The 25,405-nt window shown below is 40.9% G+C and overlaps 1 protein-coding gene across 24 annotated transcripts in view; it reads right to left on the reverse strand.

Annotated features, from left to right (window-relative positions):
* Positions 1-25,405, reverse strand: part of LOC111188288 (macrophage mannose receptor 1-like) — a 111,410-nt gene that overhangs the window by 60,201 nt on the left and 25,804 nt on the right. For 4 of the 24 annotated variants that reach the window (XR_007440444.1, XR_007440443.1, XR_007440445.1 and 1 more), the window contains exon 2: positions 24,045-24,110. The exons of 1 other annotated variant lie outside the window; for it this stretch is intronic. Coding sequence is in view for 17 of the 23 variants with exons in the window: in XM_049482865.1 (XP_049338822.1) it covers positions 8,658-8,665; positions 8,759-9,127; positions 10,240-10,402; positions 12,045-12,262; positions 12,349-12,387; positions 13,055-13,142 (885 nt within the window). In the remaining 6 variants the exon portion in view is untranslated. Of the gene's footprint in view, positions 1-7,390; positions 8,666-8,758; positions 9,128-10,239; positions 10,403-12,044; positions 12,263-12,348; positions 12,388-13,054; positions 13,274-15,534; positions 15,598-16,469; positions 19,470-19,562; positions 19,932-21,778; positions 21,936-22,090; positions 22,306-22,391; positions 22,431-24,044; positions 24,111-25,405 lie in introns of those variants that run through there. 19 more of the 24 variants (XM_049482878.1, XM_049482879.1, XM_049482880.1 and 16 more) reach the window with 15 other exon arrangements.

Consider the following 25,405-nt stretch of genomic DNA (forward strand, 5'->3'; position numbering starts at 1 on the left):
ATGCTGCTGCAGCCAGCCTTAGGGCTGGAGAAACTTCACTGAAAACTTCAGCAGAGTGGCTTTACTGCTCCTTAATACCTGACTGGTAGAATTAATTCATAATTCATACATTGGTACTGGGTATTAATTGATACCTGTGTGATGAGATTGATTCCGTTTCAGTTTATCAGAAGTTATCAAAAGTTTCAGTTTATCTTCAGTGCAACTCCAGGCATTTACAGAGTGACTGACTGGCCATACAACACCGCTCTTCTCACACTTCACTCATGCTCAATTAGCCCCTCCCATAAATAATTTAAGTTTTCATTCAAATTTGCATATTGATGGTGCATTTGACTTAATAAATTATGATACATAGCTCTGCCCTACACAAAAGAAAATAATACTAGTAAAGTAAGTATCGGTATTGGTATCAGTATCGGTATCAGCAATACTGGCCCTGTACTTACTTGGTATTGGATTGACTCCAATTTTTGCAGTATCGCACATCCCTATGTTGCACCCTCAGGTTCTCCCGTCACCTGCCACAGACCAGCTGCCCACTGCCCAGTTTATGCCCCCTGTCTTGGACTAGTTGCTCAAACATCACTACTGACTATATTAAAGTTTACATGAACTCTAACCAGCAGTATTTAACTGCCTCCATTGCTTTGGTTGCTACTCCCCTGAAAATACTAAACCATTATTTTTAAGCACTTTAAGCTGACTAGGATGGGTCCCCTCTTATAAGTCTGGGTTCCTCCAAAGGTTTCTTCTAAACTAAGAATGGCGGCGCGTGCACACGCTGCGGCTTCTCGCTCTCCCGAGGATACAGCGCTTTCGTGTTTTTTGTCCTGTTTTTGTACGTATTTGTCGTGCGTTCACGTCCTGAAACGCACCTACAGCCGTGAGTTTCTGCTGGAAGCCGGTAGAAACTCACTTTTGGATTTAAACCGCGATCTCCGAGAAGAGCTGCGAGCCTGCGGCGTGCTCCGGACACCCGCACCCCCACCGACCTCCACCGCTGCAGCTCGCCCACAATGGAAGCGCCACAGGCGGCGGGAGAGACGGCAGAAGCGCGGTAAGCGGGGAGGTATCCGAGCGAGGCTAGCAGCTAGCCCACACAAGCCAGCTATCCCCACCATGCTTTTGGCGAATGTAAGATCGTTGGACAATAAACTGGACTACATCCGCTTACTTCAGTCAACTCAGAAGACCGTGAGAGACTGTTGTGTTTATATTTTCACGGAAACTTGGCTCAACAACAGCGTCCCGGACCATGCCGTTCAGCTGGAGAGGCTAACATGCTATCGGGCGGACCGCGCGCTAGCTGACGGAGGTAAGAGCCGCGGCGGCGGACTCTGTGTTTACATCAGCGATGCTTGGTGTCGGAACGTTGTTGTGGTCTGTAAACACTGCTCACCGGTAGTGGAACTGATGATTATCAAATGCCGTCCGTTCTATCTACCGAGAGATTTCTCCGCCGTGCTGATCGCTGCTGTTTACATCCCTCCGACCTCCAACAACAGCGTGAGGAGTGAAGCACTGAATGAACTGTACCAGTACATCAGTGAGCAGCAGACAGCACACCCAGATGCTTTTCTCATTCTGGCTGGAGATTTCAACCATGCAGACCCAAAGAGTGTGTTTTCTGGACTTTTTAAACATAGACTTTCCAACCAGGGGAAACAACACTTTGGACCAGGTCTTTACTACAAAAAGAGGGGCTTACAGAGCCTCCCCCCTCCCCCACCTCGGAGCGTCTGACCACCTCACCATTATGCTAATGCCAGCTTACAGACCACTGGTTAAAGTCTCCAAACCAGTTCTGAAGCAGGTACGAGTGTGGCCAGAGGGTTCCTCAGAGGCACTTCAGGACTGTTTCAGCACAACAGACTGGAACATGTTTAGAGAGGCTGCCACCCACAACAACTCCACGGACATTCAGGAGTACACAGAAACTGTCTCTGCCTACATCACCAAGTGCATTGATGATGTAACCGACCTCAAGACCATCACTGTTCGGGCTAATCAGAAGCCATGGCTGACAGGAGAGGTCCACAAGCTCCTGAAGGCTAGAAATGCAGCCTTCACAGCTGGAGACCAGGCAGGCCTCAGGACAGCCAGGGCCAACCTGTCCCGCGGCATCAGGAAAGCTAAGAGGCAGTACTCCAAGAAGATATCCCAATGCTTCAGCGACAGCAGAGACACACGGAACCTGTGGCAAGGGATTCAGTCTATCACAGGCTACAAACCCCATCCACAGACCTGCAACAGCGACACATCTCTGCTGAACGACCTGAATGGATTCTTCGCAAGGTTCGAGCCACTCAACAACACACCCGCCCAGAAATCCATCCCTCCTCCTGGTGACCAGGTGCTAACGCTCTCCCAAGACAGTGTGAGGAGAGCATTCAGCAGGATCAATGCTCGAAAATCTCCTGGACCTGACAACATTCCTGGTCGTGTGCAGAAGGACTGTGCCTGGGAACTCGCAGAGGTTTATACGGACATCTACAACACCTCTCTGAGTCAGGCGGTGGTTCCCACATGCTTCAAAGCCACCACCATCATCCCTGTCCCTAAGAAGGCATCGCCATCCTGTCTCAACGACTATCGTCCGGTTGCACTCACCCCCATCCTCATGAAGTGCTTCGAACGACTAGTCATGCACCATATCAAGTCTTCACTCCCCTCCTCCCTGGACCCATACCAGTTTGCATATCGGTCAAATCGCTCGACCGATGATGCCATCTCCACTGTTCTCCACTCAGCCCTCACACACCTGGACAAGAAAGACACCTACGTCAGAATGCTGTTTGTTGACTTCAGTTCAGCATTCAACACAATCATCCCCCAACAGCTCATACACAAACTGGACAGTCTGGGGCTGAGCACTTCCCTGTGCAACTGGCTGTTGGACTTCCTGACTGGTAGACCACAGGCAGTGCGGGTTGGCAGCAACACATCCAGCATCACCACACTGAACACAGGGGCTCCCCAAGGATGTGTACTGAGCCCCCTCCTGTTCACTCTGCTGACCCACGACTGCACACCAGAACACACCTCCAACCTCTTCGTCAAGTTTGCGGATGACACGACGGTGGTGGGTCTCATCAGCAACAACGATGAGTCACACTACAGGAGCGAGGTGAGCCGCCTGGCCTCCTGGTGCAAACACAACAATCTCTCTCTGAACACAGAGAAGACTAAGGAGATTGTTGTGGACTTCAGGAGAACTCACACACTGCACACTCCTCTGTCCATCAACGGAACTGCTGTGGAGAGGGTGAGCAGCACCAAGTTCCTGGGTGTGCACGTCACAGAGGACCTCTCCTGGAGCACCAACTCAGCATCACTGGCCAGGAAGGCAAACCAGCGTCTCTACTTTCTCCGCAAGCTGAGAAGAGCTGGAGCCCCCACCCCCATCATGACCACTTTCTACAGAGGGGCCATCGAGAGCATCCTGACCAGCTGTTTCACCGTGTGGTACGGGGCCTGCACAGCATCCTGCCGCAGGACCCTCCAGCGCATCGTGAGAGCAGCTGAGAAGATCGTTGGCACCTCTCTCCCCTCCCTTCAGGACCTGTACAGCTCCCGCCTCACACGGAAAGCCCTCCGTCTGGCAGGAGATCCCTCCCACCCACTACACAGCTTCTTCAGCCTGCTGCCATCAGGGAGAAGACTGCGGAGTCTCGGGTCTAGGACCAGCAGACTGCGAGACAGCCCCATCCATCAGGCTGTGAGGATGCTGAACTCTCTTCCCGCACTACCCCCCATCCCAATCCTGCCCACAGCACACACACTCTCATCATCCTGACCCCACATCCTCCCACCAACACAGTACTGAAACTCTGCACTAGAACACACACAGTACTGTAACTTTTGTAAAAGGACCTGCACTACACACCCAATACCTGCACTACTGTTACGCTGCACTGTCATACACACTTTAATTCCCCAAGAACTGGGAACTTTAAGAACTTTACCAGCCTTAAGCTAGATACAACATTGCACTACTGTTATACGGGTTCTATTTATATTGTCACTTGATCTTAATCACCATTAATATTGCACTATTATCTTCTGTCTCACAAGTGTCTATTGTGTTTTTGTTGTATTGTACATATAGTGTCTCCCACTCATTTAGATTTAGATTTTATATTTATTTCTTTTTATTTCTATTTATATATCTATTTCACCCCCACCACTACTGCACCTTGTTCTGTCTCATGTATGTCTGTGTCCCTGCTGCTGTATTGTACACATAGTGTCTCCCCTTTTTCTTTATTTTTCTTTATTATCCATTATCTGTACTTGCTGTAAAATTGGGAAGGAGAGTAACGTAATTTCAATTCTATGTATGTCCTGTACATATGCAGCATTGACAATAAAACTACTTGACTTGACTTGACTTCTTCCAGCTCTAAAGAAAGTTTTTCTTTGGTACAGTGGCTCACTGGAGGTTCTATGTTCTTTGTTTCATGCTTTATGATTCTCTGTCCTCCATCCAGATTCCTGTCAAGCTGCTTCACGACAACATCAGTTGTAAAAAGTCGCCATATTTATAAATTAGATTTGAGTTTATTTGATTTTGGGTTGAGGATGTGGCCAGAATTAGGTTCTAGGTTGAGTTTAAGGTTAATGTTAGGATCAGGGACAGGGTTAGGATTATGTTTCTGGTAAGGCTAGGTAAGATTTTTGTGCAATAAAAGTAGCATATTACGTCTATTTAATGTAACATACAGGGCCGCCGCTCTGCATACGCAGACAACGCAGCCAGCGTTAGGCCTCAACCATTTTGCAGTTGCAGGGAGCCAAATTGACTGAGAATGAAATGTGTTGAATTTATGACATTATTAAATTTAAAACCCAATGTGAATTATTTATGATACGCTCATCTTTTTTGTCTTTAAACATTGCATGGGGCACCTACTCTACTACTTAAAAGCGGCACGTTATTATTTTTGTGCATAATATAATGCCCCCACCCCTATTGCCTGAAATGGCACGGCTCGGTTTGCTCTGTTGGTTGTTGCCAGATGTGACATTTTCCAGTCAAATAAATAATCAAAAAATGCATGGAGGCGCTAAATCTTGCGCATGTTTAACCATTTTTAAAGTGTATGTGGCCATTCTATACAAAAACTTGTCCAGTGCAATATTTGTGTAAGTTAAAAACTTAAAATAAAATAAACAGAAGAAAAAGAATCAGAAAGATGAGGCCCATGCATCCCTTTCTGGTGAGTAACTTCGATGATAAAGGTTTAAATAGTTTTGATTACTTCATGTTCAGTGGTGTTGCCTGAGCTAGTTACGTTGGCTTTGCTGATTTGGTAGCTTTAAACGCTTAACTAGAAACTAATCTGGGTATTGCAAGGCACGTGGCACGTTTGCAAATAGTAGTAGTGTAGTTTGAAGATTTTTAGTGACTTTAATAAAAAATTAATAAACAGAGTAGCCTACCTATTGACTAATGCCGTCAGTGCACTATCCAAATGGTCTGTATGACAGCAGGATCAGACAGCTCTATAGATTTTGACAGGCTGATATAAATACACCACGAATATAAACGATAATTTCATAACCTTTAAGGCTGGCTTGTGTAAATGACGTGTCCACTGCTTAAAATAGACATGCATCGTTTCATTTATTATTTATACATTATAAATAGTACTCTTGTGCTGTTCTTCACTGTTATTGGCCTTACTTATAACGTTGTAAATATTCACAGTTACATGTGTAATTTTAATAAATAGTAAAATTTTGCGTAAACCTTTAGTGTTTGTGTGTGTGTGTGTGTGTGTTTTTTTTTTTTTTTTTTTTTTGGGGGGGGGGCATAACCTGACCAGTTATGCTTAGGGCCTCCAAAACCTTAGCAGCGGCCCTGGTAACATATCAACAATATATCGACAGACCCCTACTGAGCATTTCAGACCATCAGTGTTGTGCGTGAACGAGTTCACGAAAGAGAGAGAGAGAGGAGCAATGACGAGGAGAGCATGGAGCGCAAGGGCAAGAGAGAGAGAGAGAGAGAGAGGAGCAATGACGAGGAGAGCGCGGAGTGCGAGGGCGAGAGAGAGAGAGGAGCAATGACGAGGAGAGCATGGAGTGCGAGGGCGAGAGAGAGAGAGAGAGAGGAGCAATGACGAGGAGAGCGCGGAGTGCGAGGGCGAGAGAGAGAGAGAGAGAGGAGCAATGACGAGGAGAGCATGGAGCGCGAGGGCAAGAGAGAGAGAGAGAGAGGAGCAATGACGAGGAGAGCGCGGAGTGCGAGGGCGAGAGAGAGAGAGAGAGGAGCAATGACGAGGAGAGCATGGAGCGCAAGGGCAAGAGAGAGAGAGAGAGAGGAGCAATGACGAGGAGAGCGCAGAGTGCGAGGGCGAGAGAGAGAGAGAGGAGCAATGACGAGGAGAGCGCGGAACGCGAGGGCGAGAGAGAGAGAGAAAGGAGCAACAACGCGGAAAGCGCAAGGCAGAGAGAGAGAGAGAGAGGAGCAATGACGAGGAGAGCATGGAGCGCAAGGGCAAGAGAGAGAGAGAAAGAGAGAGAGGAGCAATGACGAGGAGAGCATGGAGCGCAAGGGCAAGAGAGAGAGAGAGGAGCAATGACGAGGAGAGCATGGAGCGTGAGGGCGAGAGAGAGAGAAAGAGAGAGAGGGGAGCAATGACGAGGAGAGCGCGGAGCGCGAGGGTGAGAGAGAGAGAGGAGCAATGACGAGGAGAGCGTGGAGCGTGAGGGCGAGAGAGAGAGAAAGAGAGAGAGGGGAGCAATGACGAGGAGAGCGCGGAGCGCGAGGGTGAGAGAGAGAGAGGAGCAATGACGAGGAGAGCGAGGAACGTGAGGGCGAGAGAGAGAGAGAAAGGAGCAACAACTCGGAGAGCGCAAGGCAGAGAGAGAGAGAGGAGCAACGACGAGGAGAGCGCGAGGGCGAGAGAGAGCGAGAGAGAGGAGCAACGACGCGGAGAGCGCGAGGGCGAGAGAGAAAGGAGCAATGATGTGGAGAGTGCGAGGGAGAGAGAGAGAGAGAGAGAGATGCAACAATGAGGAGAGCGCGGAGCGCGAGGGCGAGAGAGAGAGAGAGAGGAGCAATGACGAGGAGAGCGTGGAGCGCGAGGGCGAGAGAGAGAGAGAGGAGCAATGACGAGGAGAGCGTGGAGTGCGAGAGAGAGAGAGAGGAGCTCACGAAAAAAGTAAAATGAACTGAACTTTGAACTAGTTCAGAATTAAAATTTTGAACTTTGAACGTGAACTGTTCACTTTGAGCATGTATGAACTGAACTTGAACTAGTTCAGAAAAGCTGTGAACTGGCCCAACACTGCAGACCATATTAGAGACCATATTAAAGTCTATGTAAGATCAGGAGGCTTGAGTACCAGATAAGTCCCTTTATTGATCTTAATAAAAAAATTAGATTAATGGAAAAAAATAACAAAGGTTGTTTCTCTGTTTATTAAATAAAGTATAAGACAAAGGGATGGCCAGAAAAAAACAAAGGACAAGACCAGTAAACACCAGCAACACCAAAGATACAATATACCAGGGTAAATTAACAGTCCAGAGGTCAAAACGCAGCAAGGCAATATCAGAGGACAGGCAACAATCAGGTCAGAGGTCAGTGATACAAAGCAAAGCCAAAAAACGAAAGAGTGAAACACAGACGATGGAAAAAATACCAAATGAGCCCCTTTTATAGGGCTGGTATTCAGGTGATCTGCTTCCTGTAACTGCCATGTGTTGTGTCATGTGATCGGGATTGGGTGCGATGTTAGTGTGTGGTGCATTCTGGGCAATGTAGTCCAGAGGCTGCAGGTCGCAGGCAGAGCTCAGTGTGGGAGAGAAGAGAGCTCTTTCAGGACCAGGCGTGACAAAAGCCTTCAGTACTTCGTAATGTTTCCATTTAATTTCTCAGCACTTCAAACATGCTATTGACTCTGAGGATATGTGTTATTCTACCCGCAAACAAGTCTTGAAGTGTGTAACAAACTCATAATTTTTCTCCACAGCTAAACGAATGTCTTGACTTGACTTTGGCTTGACTTGTCTTGGCTTGTCCTTGTCTTGTGTTGACTTGACTTTAGCTTGGCTTGACTTGTCTTGTCTTGTCTTGACTTGACTTTAGCTTGGCTTGGCTTGGCTTGACTTGATTTTAGCTTGTCTTGTCTTGTTTTTTTTTTTTACTTGACTTGACTTCAGCTTGGCTTGGCTTGGCTTTTCTTTACTGGACTCCTGCTTGGCTTGGTCTGGTTTCTGGACTTTTTGCATTACAATCTGGGTGGTCATTTTATTTTTACTGCAGAGCTCACAGCATCTATTCCTTCCAAAATGGTCTGGGACACTGATTTATTAGACTGTAATACACATTTTCCCTTTGTGTGATGGTTCATCCCAGATCCCTCTGAGCCCAGAGAATTTGCCTTCACTTCTGGGGACTGTAAACATAAGGCTTATATTTTTAAAGTAAAGTTGTAGGTGGAATTTGTAAAATGTAACTCCATATAGTAGTGCTGGACACAGATGTCTCAATATATCACCTGATTAAATTAACATAATTATTTAAGTTGTTTCCCCTCATTATTATCCCTATATTGCTTCTGTCCCAAAAGCATGATGATGTAGTAATGAAATTAAACAGTAAAAAGATCCAGTTCTGTTAGCGTTGTCTCTGAATCCTTTCTCAGAACTCTGAAAAGAAACAATCAGGATTAAGAACTGGTTCAGTGTGTGAACGTAAATCTAAATATTTCCAGCAGGAAATGACAGAAGTTCTGGTCTCACCATCAGATTCAGTGCAGATGAAGTTGAGGGTCTGGTTCTCCAGCAGACTGATCCACTGCTTACTTCCAGACTGAACCGCTCCTGATCTTTCTCCATTACTGCAGTCCTCCACTCCCGTCCCGTTCCCTGGAGCCCAGTTCTGGTAGCAGATAGTCGACCCGCTCACCCAGAACCAGAACCCCTGAGCACAGGTGTGACGCAGACCCACCCACACATTATCAGTGGAGGCGTTTCTAGCTACAGTCTCCACCCAGCGCTGAATTCCCTCAGTGTGAACAGAGACCAGGTCCACATGATTCTCTCTGCAGTATCTCAGAGCTTCCCACCACGTCTTCTTCTCTTTAATCAGGACCAGAGCAGAGACTTGCTCTGAAAGAGAACAGAGGATTTGTTGTTTTGGATTCACAGTTAAAGTTACACTGAAAGTACAAGTGTGTTTTAGATTTTACTCAGGTCACTTTGTTGCTACACAAATGCTCTACCACTTATCTAGCAAAGCAGACTTAAAAGGAGTGGGTCCTGAAAACTGGTGGTAACCCACACCTATTGTAGGGATTTTGGCAGGAAAAAAAGGCTTCCAGGGAGGAAGCTGGATTTTCCAGGAGAAAGGGAAAATGAACAAACAAAACAAAATGGCTCCTCCAAAAAAAGGAAACTGGAAAGTGGGGAACAGAAAGATAGAAGAGGTAAATCTACAGGGGTTGGACAATGAAACTGAAACACCTGCTTCAGAAACACAATAATGTATTGTGGTGACGGACAGTTCTGGTGGAAACAGGAGAGTTGAGGTGCACATTGAATTCTGTCGTGATTTAATCAGCCGTGGTTTTATGTTTTTTTGGATACAATCTGGGTTAGCACCCGAACATCCCTTTCAGACAGCTTCCTCTTACAGCGTCCACAGTTAATCCTGTTGGATGTGGTTGGTCCTTCTTGGTGGTATGCTGACATTACCCTGGATACCGTGGCTCTTGATGCATCACAAGACTTGCTGTCTTGGTCACAGATGCTCCAGCAAGACGTGCACCAACAATTTGTCCTCTTTTGAACTCTGGTATGTCACCCATAATGTTTTGTGCATTGCAATATTTTGAGCAGAACTGTGCTCTTACCCTGCTAATTAAACCTTCACACTCTGCTCTTACTGGTGCAATGTGCAATTAATCAAGATTGGACACCAGGCTGCTCCAATTTAGCCATGAAACCTCCCACACTAAAAAGACAGGTGTTTTAGTTTCATTGTCCAACCCCTGTAACTTGTAAAGTTATTTTCTTTTTTAATTTTCTCTCTTCTTTTGTTATGATGGAATAGAAAACAGAAAAGTAGCTCAAGACCCGAAAGCTTGAGAGAAAGAAAAGCAGCTACTTGGCTGCTCTCTCACACACTCACACTCACACAAAAGACACAGCAAATGCTGGTCTGTGTTGCTAATCTGCCAGATTACCAACAGAACCTGCCCGTTGTATCTCATTTTACTCACCTTTATAGCAGATAAATTGGAATGGTGAATAACAAAATACATCATCCCATCCGTATCCATATTCAGTCCGTAACTGCACACAGTTATCACCCACATGGTTGTTTGGCTGTCCATGGACCCAGTTACTGTATGAGAAGTTACTCCCATCTGACCAGATCCAGCTCTAGATACACATTAATACCTGATTAATAAAGTGTTTAAAACACTGCACTCAGTTCTCATTATCATAACAATTAAAATCAATTATAAAAAATATTACATAATAATAAAAACGGATGCCTGTCTTTAGTTTTAGGAAATATTTAAGCATAATTGGTTTAGTAGAAATATTTAAATAAATTGGGTCTGACACGGACATGTATAAACCATGATTTATATATTTAGACCTTTAAAAAAGCGACAACATCTCATCAGTTTTTGGGTAAATGAACTTTTGGTTCATTTACCCATAAAACTGAACTCTTTAAATCTTAATATATTTTTGTATTAAAGAGCCACTAAACCCTAAACTGTGCTATAGGCGAGGATGATGTTTTCGTGTACTTAGGTACACAGACACAACATCACAATATGCAAATCAGACAATAAATAATACCGCCTCCCTGCTGACGTCCAAACGTCTGCGTCTTACTGCTATCAGAGGCAGCAGAGGCTGCAGCTCTTCTTCCTGCTCCACCCCTAAACCCATACATCATCCAGTGCCCCTCCCAAACTACTCCTCATTTTTTTTGCCTTTTTAAAATTTGAGCTGAGGGTAGAATTTGTTCTATGCACATCTACACAATATGTAGTTATATACAACAATTAGTTCCGACCTCACAATCTGATTGGTTGAGAAGTGTTCTAGCCGTGATGATATATGTGATAACAGCATGGCCTTCTCACACTAAATCTGTATCACTCCGCCGATGCGTTGCTGAGTAACGTCATAGACTTCATATACTAGTATATGATGTCTATGAGTAAAGGCATATATATATACACACACAAGACATTTTTGAATCATCACCTCCAGCAGCAGCATAAGCTTAGCAAAGGCTAACGCCCAGCCAAGGCACGCTCGCCCCCAGCCCGCAGCGTTTCCTCGTCAATCCATTAGTTACCTCAGCCTCAGTCTGACATCCTGAATGGTTACCAGCCAGGCTACGCAAACCTAACCACAGTGCTGCAGCTAGCCTGCCAGCTAACTAACCAGCAACACAGCACCAGCAAACAGGCAGAAATGCTCGCAAACGCGCAGCTTTCACATGAAGACGACTCGACAGAGCTGAAAAGGAAAGTTTCAATGCTATTTCACTCTCCCAACTTTTACCAACCCCCTTAATCCCCAATTTTCATTTTAAGCTAATGTTGGTGGTGTTTGCCTGTATAAACCATACGCCATTTTGTAGCTACAGTTCTGTTACAGTTCACTTGTTGTGGAACTACTTTTTGCTGGAAGGCACAGTCTGTATTAAATCATTTTCATTATCCATTTTTTTAGGGTCTTTTATTTTCTTGATTCATTTTGTTAAAAAAAAAAAACTGTTGTATAAAAGCAATAGAACACTCGAGGTCGTGTGTTATCGCAAATAAATAAATAAATAAGGTGTGCTCACCTTCGGCTGGTGTTCTATTGCTTAAAAGTACTGCAGCAGTTACACTGTGCGAATGACCAGGTAGCTGTACATTTAAAAAAATTCTAAATTTGCAAATAACTTTCTGTTAAATAACTTTGCGTGGTGATGTAAAATGTGCTGTTGGTATTTTCTAAACATGTTTTCCACTGATTTAGTTTTCTTCTAAATTCTACACCAACTGCTTACTCTGATGGTCTTCTGTTCAGGATTCTGTCTCAGTCCGATCCAGAAATGACCTGATGCTCCATTAAGAGCAGATTTTACAGCATCCACTTCCTCCTGGTTCTGAATGGTTGCCAGATCAGTGAATTTCTCTCTGCAGTATTTCTGAGCTTCAGTCCAGTTCTTTGCTGTGTTCACCACATAAAACTGACGAGTTCCACAGAAGGAGAGAGTCCACAGAGCTGTAGGGGTTAAAATCTCTCATCAGCATGGCAGTACAGTAATGAAGCAGCAGAGAGTTTTACACATGATCATGAACTCCACTGACCTGAGAACAGCAGGAGACAATGCAGTGCTGACCTCATGACTGTGGAGAGAGAGAGAGAGAGAGAGAGAGAGAGAGAGAGAGAGAGAGAGCGCCTGTCTCACATTTGCTAAAAAAACATCTTGATGATCTCCAGACTTCAGACAAAAGTGGAACTTTTTGGAAGGTGTATGTCCCGTTACATCCGGAGTAAAACTAACACATAATTTTAGAGAAAGAACGTCATACTGAATGTAGTAAAACATGGTGGTGGTAGTGTTTGTGTGTGTGATGGTCTGGGGCTGCTGAAATAGGAACTTGCTGTAATAGATGGAAGCAGGAATTCTGCTGTTTACCAGACAATCCTGAAGGAGAATCAGAATCCGGCCATCTGTTAATGCCCTCAAGCTCAGGTGTACTTGGGTTCTGCAGCAGGACAATGACCCAAAGCACACAAACAAAAAGTCCACCTCTGAATGGCTTTAAAAACTGATTGAAACTCTGATTGAGATGCTGTGGATGATCTTAAACAGGCTGTTTATGCTCGAAAACAGGACTAGTTTGGTCTGGATAGATTTTGTCCTTTAACCTTTTTACAGGCCAGGTGTCAGGGCCAGACAAGGAGGAGACTTGTGCAGATACGATAAAAATATTTTATTAAAAGATTCAGCAGGGGTAGTCAAAACAAGCCAGGTCAATACCAGAGAAACAATGAGCGGGGAAACCATACCATAAACGGGAGACAGTCCAGAGTTCATACACGAGCAGGGAGTATCACAGAGTAGGCAGAAATCCAAGTGAGAAACAGTCCAGGTCATACACAGAATATCCAATACACGGGCAAGGCAAAAATCAAGTCGGAAAAACACGGAAAAGGATCATACACGAAAATAACAATCAGGCAATGGAAACGCTTTGTAATGCAGGGTAGAACCAATACAATTACTCGGCGAGGGGTGAGCGTGGTCTATTTATACTGAATGGTAATCAATACTCAGGGCTTCCCGGAGGTGTCATGCGGTGTACCATGTGATCGGGAGTGTGTGTGATGTCATGGTGAGGTGCGTTCTGGGTATTGTAGTTGGAAGCTTGGAAATCGCAGGTAGAGCTGAGTGAGGGGAACACAGGTGTGCTTTCAGCACCAGACATGACACCAGGATTTTTGTCAGTTATCTAAATCTTGAGGATTTCTATTCAAGAATGACATAAAACCTTACATGTTTGATAAGGAACATTACTGAAAATCATAATTATAATAGTATATAATTGTAATAGAAAATATAAAAATTGTAGGTAAATCTCCTAACGTCAAAATATAATGAAAGAATCATAAAAATTGTTCTTTCCTGAACTTCATTTTAAAACCATTATTTTCCTGAATACAAATCAAACAGTTCATCTTCTCCAAACCTTTAGTTTCGTTATGTTTGTCTAGTTTTTTTTTACATCTATTTTAAAACATGCAGAATTTGGGTTGAATCCTGAGTTACTGATCTGGAATTATTAAGTGGAGTAGAGAGAAAACATGTAGCTTCTCTGAGTGTCCTGTAGGAGATTTCAAAACCCTTAATTTTCAGAATGTAAATAAGTTATTTTACTGCAGAAAAAAGGGTTTTGTATCACCTACACCTGTAATAAATAAAATTATAATTGAAAAAATGCTTTTTATATTTACTAAGGTTTTCTTTGTTTGATATATATTTTTTCATAATATAAAAAATATCATTATGAAAAAAAGCAAAAACAAAAGAAATCTGTAGGGGGTTAAATACATTTTCAAGCCTCTGTATGTCGATTACCTTGAGATTAACATTTCAGATTATGAATGGCCGCTACCCTTTACTGGGTTCCCTTGTCATCTGTTCGTGCCACGGCTCAATGCAATGCAAATTAGCAGCGATTTTCCCAGACAGGGATGATGAATGTGACTTTTTTTTGTCTGGAATATTTCCTCATCCTTAATTGCTCAAAAAGGAGCAACTCATTCTACATTCACTACTTTACTAGTGAGACGTGTCACTTTGCCCGCTCCATCACATCACAGATCCATCCAATAATATATCTTGTCATGTCTTAAACTTGAGAAGCTGCATTAGTCCATTAGGAATCGTTCAGTCAGTGTCACACTGAATGAACGATACAGTAATGTTTCCTAAACTGGCTCAGATAATACATCTGCAGGTTTATTAAATAATTAATGAATGAATGAATTAATTAATTATTTAATAAACCTGTAGATGTACTATCTGGCTCAATTAATTAATTAATTTATTTATTTATTGTAATTTACATAACCTTAAATGTATATACCTTCTTATCTGTATGTATACACTTATTCATGTGCATGTATGCACATCTTGCATATATATATATATATATATATATATATATATATATATATATATATATATATACACATTAATGTATGTGTGTGTGTGTGTGTGTGTGTGTGTGTGTGTGTGTGTATGGGTGGATAGATACGAGGGTGTGATGTTAAGGTATGGGGAAATTTTGATGGGCAATATTTCATGATATCTGTGTCTCATTTTCGATTGAAAAAGTGAATAAAATGATTTGAAAGCAAGAATACACCCAGAACACATTACTTCATAATTATTAAAAAATATATATCCATAATATATCCATATTTTCTTTACTTTCGACTAGTAGTAAAAGTAGTACAATTCTCCTTCACAATAAAAAGACTGTAAAAACAGCAGGAGCAGCAAACAATATTTTGTCATTTTTACAGAAGTCCTGTTAGGTTTAAAATCCCCAAGTGCAAATTAACAACCAGAATTTTATCTTCTCTCAGTTTATGATAAAAAAAATTATGGTGTATAAAAAGACAATAATGTATGTAAACCGTACAGAATATCCAGAATATTTTACGTCACAAATTGTCCTGATGTTTTTACTTTAATTACTTTTCATTAAGAGTCACGGTTAGCAGCACTTACCACAGAAATAAACACTGTTAAATCCTCAATTAATGTCTCAATTAATCATTAACACAAGTTAGTAAATTTTTACATTACTGCATTTTAATGCATAAGCATACTCCAAACGAATGGAGACATTAGTTTTAAAAAGTTTTAACTAATATCAACTCAAAATTCTGTTGCAAGTGCTGATAATTAATATTATTGAGTGACAAGTTTCATAAAGTACAGAAATAGGAATAAAGGTATTTAAGAATATTTTTTTTACCTGTTCCTGTGTGTACAGGTGATCTGGTAGTCTGGGTGTGTGTCCTGCAGTGTGTGTGGTGTACAGGTGATCTGGTAGTCTGGGTGTGTGTCCTGCAGTGTGTGCGGTGTACAGGTGATCTGCTAGTCTGGGTGTGTGTCCTGCAGTGTGTGTTGTGTGCAACTGAACAGGGAAGAAACACAGTATGTATATAAAATGAAAATGTTGCTTAATGATTACCTTGTCTGTAGACTTCTGGGTTCTGTGGTTCTGTTTTACTGCTGATTTACATGATGTTCCAGAAGGAAAACACAGGGTCATCTTCTTTATGACAATAACCAAACTGTCACATTAAAGAACATGATGTTCTGGGAAAGTCCCATTATGTATGAGCTGTGATGTATAGAGATTTATATTTCCCTGTGTAACTTCAGCAGAGGGAGGAGCTTTCTCTTATATATTTTCTATATATATATCTTATTTGTAAAGCCCCCCAACTCAGGAATAACCTTCCAGAAAATGTACGGGAGTCTAGACTGAAAATGTTCTTGTTTAATTCAACTTTTGGTAAGTAATGCTTCCCCTTAGATGAACATTGCAGATCCAGGGGTTCATGGATATAGGGAATTGTGGGTAAACTGAGAAGCTGGTGCTGTTGTTCACTACAGTCCACTGCAGACAATTACTATATTTTCAGACTGTAAAATGCACAGATTATAAGTGAAGTTTCTCCAGCCCTAAGGCTGGGTGCAGCAGTATTAGCATTAGCCGCTAACAGTAGCGCTAGCAGTAGCACTAGCAGGACATAAATGCCGCCCAACAGAGGAACTGAGGAACTAGACTAGACTGAGGAACCCTGAGTGTTCTGGTAACCCAGGGCGCTGTCACCCCATGGTTCATCCCATGTATCTTGTTTTAACACTTAAAACGCAGACTAGAGTTCAATATACTCAAAGTCAAAGTCAAAGTGTTTTTTATTGTCATTTCAGCTATACACAATGAAAGTACACAATGAAACGAAACAACGTTCCTCCAGGGACCATGGTGCACATAAACACAGTGTAGACACAACAATAAGTGCAACAGTACAAAAGTGCAGACAGACAATACAACACAATACAGACAAAGAATAATAAATAACAAGACAGTGTGCAAATTATGCAGTGTGCAAAAAGACCAGTGAGGTAGTAATTACCTCTATTACACAGTGTGCAATAGAGTCCAGTGAGGTAGTAGGATTTTTAGTGCTATCCATTTTCTGGGGTAAGTGGGGTAAGAGTGTGTGTGCATGTACAGAAAAACCATCAGTGCAGTCTCTGCAGTTGAGGAGTCTGATGGCTTGGGGGTAGAAGCTGTTGCAGAATCTAGTCGTGGAGCGATTGGGACGAGGCAGGACACTGTGGACTTCTTCGGCACGGGGACGATGGTGGTGGACTTGAGGCACGTTGGGACAGTGGCGCTGCCACCTCTAAACGTTGAAAGAGCTAGCGCTGCAGTTAGCGGCTAATGCTAATGCTAATGCTGCTGCACCCAGCCTTAGTGCTGAAGAAACTTCACCAAACTTCAGCGGAGTGGCTTTACTCCTCCATGATACCTGACTGGAAGAATTCATACGTAGGCGCACTGTAGATTTTTTTAGAAATGTAAAGGATTTTAGGTGCGCCTTATCCGGCACTGCAGGTTTGTGGATGGTGGAGTGGGTGGATGCCGGTGTTTCAGGGTGTCTCCATGTCTATGTTACCTTCTGGCTCTATTACTTTAGTTAGACTGTTTTATTCAGATCTGCCGGAGTCATTCGATACTCACACTCTGATAATATTTTATACAGTTGTTGTTTTATTGATTGAAATACCTTTAGCACAAAATTTGTTGGTAAGCTTATTGACCCTTCACCTGCATACACAATAGCAAGTTTTTAGAGGTTAGAGGTTTAGAGGAAGGAAACAAAAAGCTCAATAATCTCAGAGATTTCAGCTGCTGTTTCCACTCTGAGGAACAGAGTGAGGAAATGGAAGAACCACAGACACAGTTCTAGTAAAGACCTGTGGCAGAACAAGAAAAATCTAAACATGCTAAACATTATGATACAATATGGAAAATGCAAAAAGGTGCTTCTTTCTTTTATATTAAGATTTATTTCACTACAGACTCTGTGATATTTCAAAATATTTCACGTTTTATTTGCACATCTGCAACACATTCCAAAAACAGTTGGGCAGTAGAGCGTTTAGTACATTGTAATTTACGTTTCATTTCTCAACACTTAAAACATGAACTGACACTAAAGAAACAGAGTGATGTGTTTTTACGTGTTATTTGTATTGACTTTACAAATAACACGTATTTGTATTGACTTTAGCTCGGATTGTCTTGTCTTGCCTTGACGTTAGCTTGACTTGATTTGTCTTGATTTTAGCTCGTCTTGTTTTGTTTTGACTTTTCTTGTCTTGTCTTGACTTTAGCTAGACTTTACTTGTCTTGTCTTGACTGGATTTGTCTTGACTTTAGCTTGTCTTGTCTTGACTTGTCTTCTCTTCTCCTGTCTTGTTTTGGATTTTCTTGTCTTGACTTTAGCTTGGCTTGTCTTGACTTGATTCGTCTTGACTTTAGCTTGACTTGACTTTAGCTTGTCTTGAATTGTCTTGTCTTTAGTTTTGATTTGTCTTGTCTTGTCTTGAATTTAGCTTGACTTGACTTGTCTTGACTTGATTCGTCTTGACTTTAGCTTGACTTGTCTTGACTTTAGCTTGTCTTGAATTGTCTTGTCTTGACTTTAGCTTTGATTTGTCTTGACTTGACATGTCTTGTCTTGACTTTAGCTTGTCTTGTCTTGACTTGTCTTCTCTTCTCCTGTCTTGTTTTGGATTGTCTTGTCTTGACTTTAGCTTGACTTGTCTTGACTTGATTCATCTTGACTTTAGCTTGACTTGACTTTAGCTTGTCTTGAATTGTCTTGTCTTTAGTTTTGATTTGTCTTGTCTTGTCTTGACTTTAGCTTGACTTGACTTGTCTTGACTTGATTCATCTTGACTTTAGCTTGACTTGTCTTGACTTTAGCTTGACTTGTCTTGACTTTAGCTTGTCTTGACTTTAGCTTGTCTTTTCTTGACTGGATTTGTCTTGACTTTAGCTTGGATTGTCTTGTCTTGTCTTGAATTGTCTTCTCTTGTCTTGTTTTGAATTGTCTTGTCTTGACATTAGCTTTGTTTTGTCTTGACTTGACATGTCTTGTCTTGACTTTAGCTTGACTTGTCTTATATTGAATTGTTTTGACTTTTCTTGTCTTGACCTTTCTTGTCTTGACTTGACTTTAGCTTGACTTGACTTGATTTGGATTGTCTTGTCTTGATTTGTCTTGACTTTAGCTTGGATTGTCTTGTCTTGACTTTAGCTTGGATTGTCTTGTCTTGACTTGCCTTGTCTTGACTTGCCTTGTCTTGACTTTAGCTTGTCTCGTCTTTTGTTGTCTTGTCTTGACTTGTCTTGTCTTTACTGGACTCCTGCTTGGCTTGGTCTGGTTTTTGGACTTTTTGCATTACAATCTGGGTGGTCCTTTAATTTTTACTGCAGAGCTCACAGCGTCCATTCCTTCCAAAATGGTCTGGGACTCTGATTTATTAGACTGTAATACACATTTTCCCTTTGTATGGTGGTTCATCCCAGATCCCTCTGAGCCCAGAGAATTTGCCTTCACTTCTGGGGACTGTAAACATAAAGCTTACAGTTTTAAAGTAGTAGTTGTAGTTTAAAACTGTAGTAAAGTTGTAGGAATTTGTGAAATGTAACTCCATATAGTAGTGCTGGACACAGATTTCTCAATATATCACCTGATTAAATTAATCTTATCATAATCCCTATATTGCTTCTGTCCCAAAAGAATGATGATGTAGTAATGAAAGTAAACAGTAAAAAGATCCAGTTCTGTTAGCGTTGTCTCTGAATCCTTTCTCAGAACTCTGAAAAGAAACAATCAGGATTAAGAACTGGTTCAGTGTGTGAACGTAAATTTAAATCTTTCCAACAGGAAATGACAGAAGTTCTGGTCTCACCATCAGATTCAGTGCAGATGAAGTTGAGGGTCTGGTTCTCCAGCAGACTGATCCACTGCTTACTTCCAGACTGAACCGCTCCTGATCTTTCTCCATTTCTGCAGTCCTCCACTCCCGTCCCGTTCCCTGGAGCCCAGTTCTGGTAGCAGATAGTCGACCCGCTCACCCAGAACCAGAACCCCTGAGCACAGGTGTGACGCAGACCCACCCACACATTATCAGTGGAGGCGTTTCTAGCTACAGTCTCCACCCAGCGCTGAATTTCCTCAGTGTGAACAGAGACCAGGTCCACATGATTCTCTCTGCAGTATCTCAGAGCTTCCCACCACGTCTTCTTCTCTTTAATCAGGACCAGAGCAGAGACTTGCTCTGAAAGAGGATCAATTGAGTTTAAGTATTTAAATAGAACATTCTCTACAACAAATGTTATCAAAAAGCTGCTTAACAGAAATCCAGGCCCACACCTCTTATGAGCAAACCAAACCAAAGGTTTGAACTCTGGTGTAAAATGGACTTTTGTTGTAGTAAAACATGATAAAAAGTTCTTATCTTTGATGAATAGCACACCTCTGTTCTCCCACAGCGTTCAGAGATCCAGAAATTTTAACAATTTGTCCAAACACCCTTCAGACTGGGTGATACAGGGCATAATTTACCCTGATAAATCTCTTTTCCACCGTTATCCAGCTCAAAGTAGCTCCACACCTGCATGCTAGAATCCGGAGAGAGCCCTGACATTTAAAACGAGGCATTAATAACTTAAATAGTGCACAAGAAGCTTATTAAAAAGCACTGTTTACATCCTATAAGACTGAAAATAACAGACAAATATATACACTAAGACTCCGCATAGTCTGCCTCCTGGTGCCAGCTGCTACGCTATACGAAGTCTATGTATATATATATGTCTATGTTATTGTCAGTTCAGTGATGGCAGCACTCAGAGCTGAAGCTTGCATTATGGGATGTAAACAGTGGATTTTAATAAGCTTCTTGGGCACTTTTTAAGTTATTAATGTCTCGTTTTAAATGTCAGAGCTCTCCAGATTCTAGTAAGGAGGTGTGGAGCTACTTTGAGCTGGATAACAGTGTAAAAAGCGATTTATCGGGGGAAATTATGCCCCGTGTCACCCAGTCTGAAGGGTCTGAAGTACTTTTTATCATGTTTTACTACACCTAAAGTCCATTTTACACTAGAGTTCTTTAAGAGAAAGAAACCTTGGGAGGAACCAAAGCCTCAAAGAAGGATCCCATCATTCTTTGGTTGAAACCAAATAGCTACACAACTTAAAATAAATTGAAAACAATGACTGTGCTAAAAGAATGAGACAATAAAGACTGTGGCTAATATAAGAACAGGTTGTGAATTATGATAATGTTTATTGTTAATGTGAAAGTCACAGTGAAGTGGAGTGTGGTAAGGAGGAATCAATGGGAGGAGGCAGAGCAGCAACAGCATCGCAATGAGCATGAAGAAGCTATTTGTAGTTCTATGATAATTACAGACTGTAGTCCTGTATCTGTTATTCTGCATTCTTTATTAATATTCTCCTTCTTCCACCCTGTTTTTCAATACTCAGAACCTACAGGAGAGAAAACCACCACAGAGCAGATATTACTATTATTATATAGGTGGTGGGGCACCAGGAGTGAGTAGCATAAAGTTATCCAAAAGCATTATGTAGGACTGGTGGAGGAGAACATTCAGAAAACTGTGATTAAAAACCAGGGTTTTTTCCACCAAATATTAAATTCTGAACTCTTAAACTTTATTAAAATGAACTTGTTTTCTTTGCATTATTTGAGGTCTGAAAGCTCTGCATCTTTTTTGTTATTTCAACCCTTTTTTAATTTTCTGCAAATAAATGCTCTAAATGACAATATTTTTATTTGGAATTTGGGAGAAATGTTGTCTGTAGTTTATAGAATAAATCGACAATGTTTATTTTACTCAAACATAAACCTATAAATAGCAAAATCAGAGAAACTGATTCAGAAACTGAAGTTGTCTCTAAAATTTTACCAGAGCTGTATATTTGCCCACAGTTCATTTGACTGTAATGCATTCTGGGACCTGTAGTTTACAGTCTACATAAACTATAGAAACATATTATATAGAAATACAATTATATGAACAAATGCATGTTCTACTTTTAAGTTTATTTGAGATAGTCCTGGTATGATTTGACCTGTGATTAGGTGTGTGTCTGATCTACCTTCATAGCAGATAAAAGGATCTAGTTGAGAACAGGCACCATCACCCCATTTGTATCCATTCCATAAGTGCGCACAGTTATCACCCACAGGCATGTTCGGTTCTCCAGGGGACCAATCTTCGTATGAGGAGTTACTCCCATCTGACCAGATCCAGCTCTAGAGACACATTAATACCTGATCAATAAACTGATTAAACACTGCACTTACGGTTCTCATTATTTGCCCTTTAAAAGAAAAAGGAATAAACTAATACTCTATTAAATCCTAACTGCTGCAGTTACACGTTAAATAGTTAAAAAAGAGCTGCTTACAATAGGGTTCACTTTAGGATTCAGTCTCAGTCCGATCCAGACATAGTCTGATGATCCATTAACAGCAGATTTTACAGCATCCATTTCCTCCTGGTTCTCAATGGTTGCCAGATCAGTGTATTTCTCTCTGCAGTATTTCTGAGCTTCAGTCCAGTTCTTTCTTTCGTTCACCAGATAAAACTGAAGAGTTCCACAGAAGGAGAGAGTCCACAGAGCTGTAGGGGTTAAAATCTCTCATCAGCATGGCAGTACAGTAATGAAGCAGCAGAGAGTTTTACACATGATCATGAACTCCACTGACCTGAGAACAGCAGGAGACAATGCAGTGCTGACCTCATGACTGTGGAGAGAGAGAGAGAGAGAGAGAGAGAGCCTGTCTCAAATTTGCCAAATAAATGTAAATATTCTTTGGACTGACGAGACAAAAGTGGAACTTTTTGGAAGGTGTGTGTCCCGTTACATCTGGTGTGAAATTAACACATAATTTCAGAAAAAGAACATCATCATACTGAATGTAAAACATGGTGGTGGTAGTGTTTGTGTGTGTGATGGTCTGGGGCTGCTGGAATAGGAACTTGCTGTAATAGGTGGAAGCAGGAATTCTGCTGTTTATCAGACAATCCTGAAGGAGAATCAGAATCCGTCCATCTGTTCATGACCTCAAGCTCAGGTGTACTTGGGTTCTGCAGCAGGACAATGACCCAAAGCACACAAACACAAATCCACCTCTGAATGGCTTAAAAAACTAAATGAAGGTTTTAGAGTGGCCTATTTAGAGTCTGATTCCTCTACAGAGATGAGAGAGATTTGTTACCAGTTATCAGTAAAGCTGATTGCAGTTGTTGCCGCTACGGGTGACAAAACCAAGTTATTAGTTTTAGGGGGCAAACACTTTTTCACACAAAGCTAGATTGGTTTGAAGTTTTTTTTTTTCCTTTAATACATAAAATGATCATTTAAAAGTGCTTTTTATATTTACTCAGGTTATATTAGTCTAATATTAAAGTTTGTTTGACATATCAGTATCACAAAAAAGCAAAAACAAACAAAAAAAATGTAGGGCAAATACTTCACACCACTGTATGTAAACATATTACATAATTATTATGTATTTAATTATTTAATTTATTAATTTGTGTGTGTGTGTGTGTGAATGTTTCCGTCAAGCCCTCTGGCAAGATGTTAAGGTATGGGGAAAATTTGATGGTTAATATTTCAGGATATCTGTGTCTCATGCCTGTTTTTTGATTGTTAAAGTGAATAAAATGATTTGAAAGCAAGAATACACCCAGAACACATTACTTTATAATTATTTTTGAAAAAATATCCATATTTTCACTTTCTACTAGTAGTAAATGTAGTAAAATTCTCCTACACAATAAAAAGACTGTAAAAACAGCAGGAGCAGCAAAAACTCTTTTGTCATTTTTACAGAAGTCCTGTTAGGTTTAAAATCTCCAAGTGCAAATTAACAACCAGAATTCTTTTAAACACAACAAATTATCTTCTCTCAGTTTAGGATAAAAACATAATGGTGTATAATAAGACAATAATGTATGTAAACTGTACAGAATATCCAGAATATTTTACTTTAAATTTTCCTGATGTTTTTACGTTAATTACTTTGATGATGTCACTATAAATAAAATAACTATTCCACTAACACTTTTCATTAAGAGTCACGGTTAGCAGCACTTACCACAGAAATAAACACTGTTAAATGCTCAGTTATTATCTATATAATATAATTAATTATTAATTGACATTAGTTAAGACATTTTTACATTACATAAGCATATTCCAAATAATAATGAATGGAGACATTCGTTTAAAAAAGTTTTAACTAATGTCAATTCAAAATTCTGTTGCAAGTGCTGATAATTAATATTATTGTGTGACAAGTTTCATAAAGTACAGAAATAGGAATAAAGGTGTTAAAGAACTTTTTTTTTACCTGTTCCTGTGTGTACAGGTGATCTAGTAGTCTGGGTGTGTGTCCTGCAGTGTGTGTGGTGTGCAGCTGAACAGGGAAGAAACACAGTATGTTTGTATATAAAATGAAAATGTTGCTTAATGATTACCCTGTTAGTCTGTGTAGACTTCTGTGTTCTGTGGTTCTGTTTTATTGCTTAATTATCCAAAGGAAAACACAGGGTCATCTTCTTTATGACAATAACCAAATTTCAGCAGGAGGAGGAGCTTTCTCTTATAAAGCCTCCCAACTCTGGAATAACCTTAACTTACAGTAACAGGGTTGCAAATCAGGCTAAGTTGTGGTTTACCCCAGGTACAGATGCTAACTGTAAACTGTCAAGGACAAACATGGTTATATAAATATATAAAGTAAACTTTTTACTCTACTCATTATTAGTTACATTTCATTTAAAGTAAATCAAGAGATCAGAGTCTGGAGGAAGAGTGGAGAGACACACAGTCCAAACTGCTCGAGGTCTAGTGTGAAGTTTCCACCAATCAGTGATGGTTTAGAGGAGAGACATGTCATCTGCTGGTGTTGATCCACTGTGTTTTATTATCAAGTCTAAAATCAGTGCAGTTTTGTTTTCCCACAAAATCTTACAGCACTTCATGCTTCCCTCTGCTACTGACAACCTTTATGAAGATGTGGATTTCATTTTCCAGCAGGATTTGGCACACTGCCCACGGTGCCGAAAGCACCAATTGGTCTTATGTAATATTCTAATGTTGCGAGACACTGATTTTTAGGGTTTTATTCCATAATCATCAACAATAAAAGAAATAAACACTTAAAATAGATCACTCTGTGTGTAATACATCTATATAATATTACATTACATTACATTACATTTGATGAGTTTCACATTTTAAACTGAATTACTGAAATAAAGTAACATTTTAATGATATTCTGATTTTTTGAGATGCACCCATATATTATATTATAATTATGACTTTTTTTTCACGTTAATTCATTTACATGTGTGTGTGTGTGTGTGTGTGTGTGTGTGTGTGTGTTTCTGTCAAGCCCTCTAGCAAGATTGTGGGTGTGTGTATGGGTGGATATGAGGGTATGGGGAAATTCCAAAGGGCAATATTTCATGATATCTGTGTCTCATGTCTGTTTTTCAATTGTTAAAATAATAAAAAAATAAAATAATTACCTTCTATTACCTTCACACTGTTAGTGGTTAGCACGTTTTTCATGTAATTATGAAAATTATATAAAAAATGTATCCATATTTTTTTTATTCTACTTGTGATAAAAGTAGGAAAATTCACTAAAACTTAAATCACTGTAAAAATATATTATCTGTCCCTTTTACATATTTTATCAGTCA

Source organism: Astyanax mexicanus, chromosome 8, assembly GCF_023375975.1.
Source record: "Astyanax mexicanus isolate ESR-SI-001 chromosome 8, AstMex3_surface, whole genome shotgun sequence".
NCBI lineage: Eukaryota > Metazoa > Chordata > Actinopteri > Characiformes > Acestrorhamphidae > Astyanax > Astyanax mexicanus.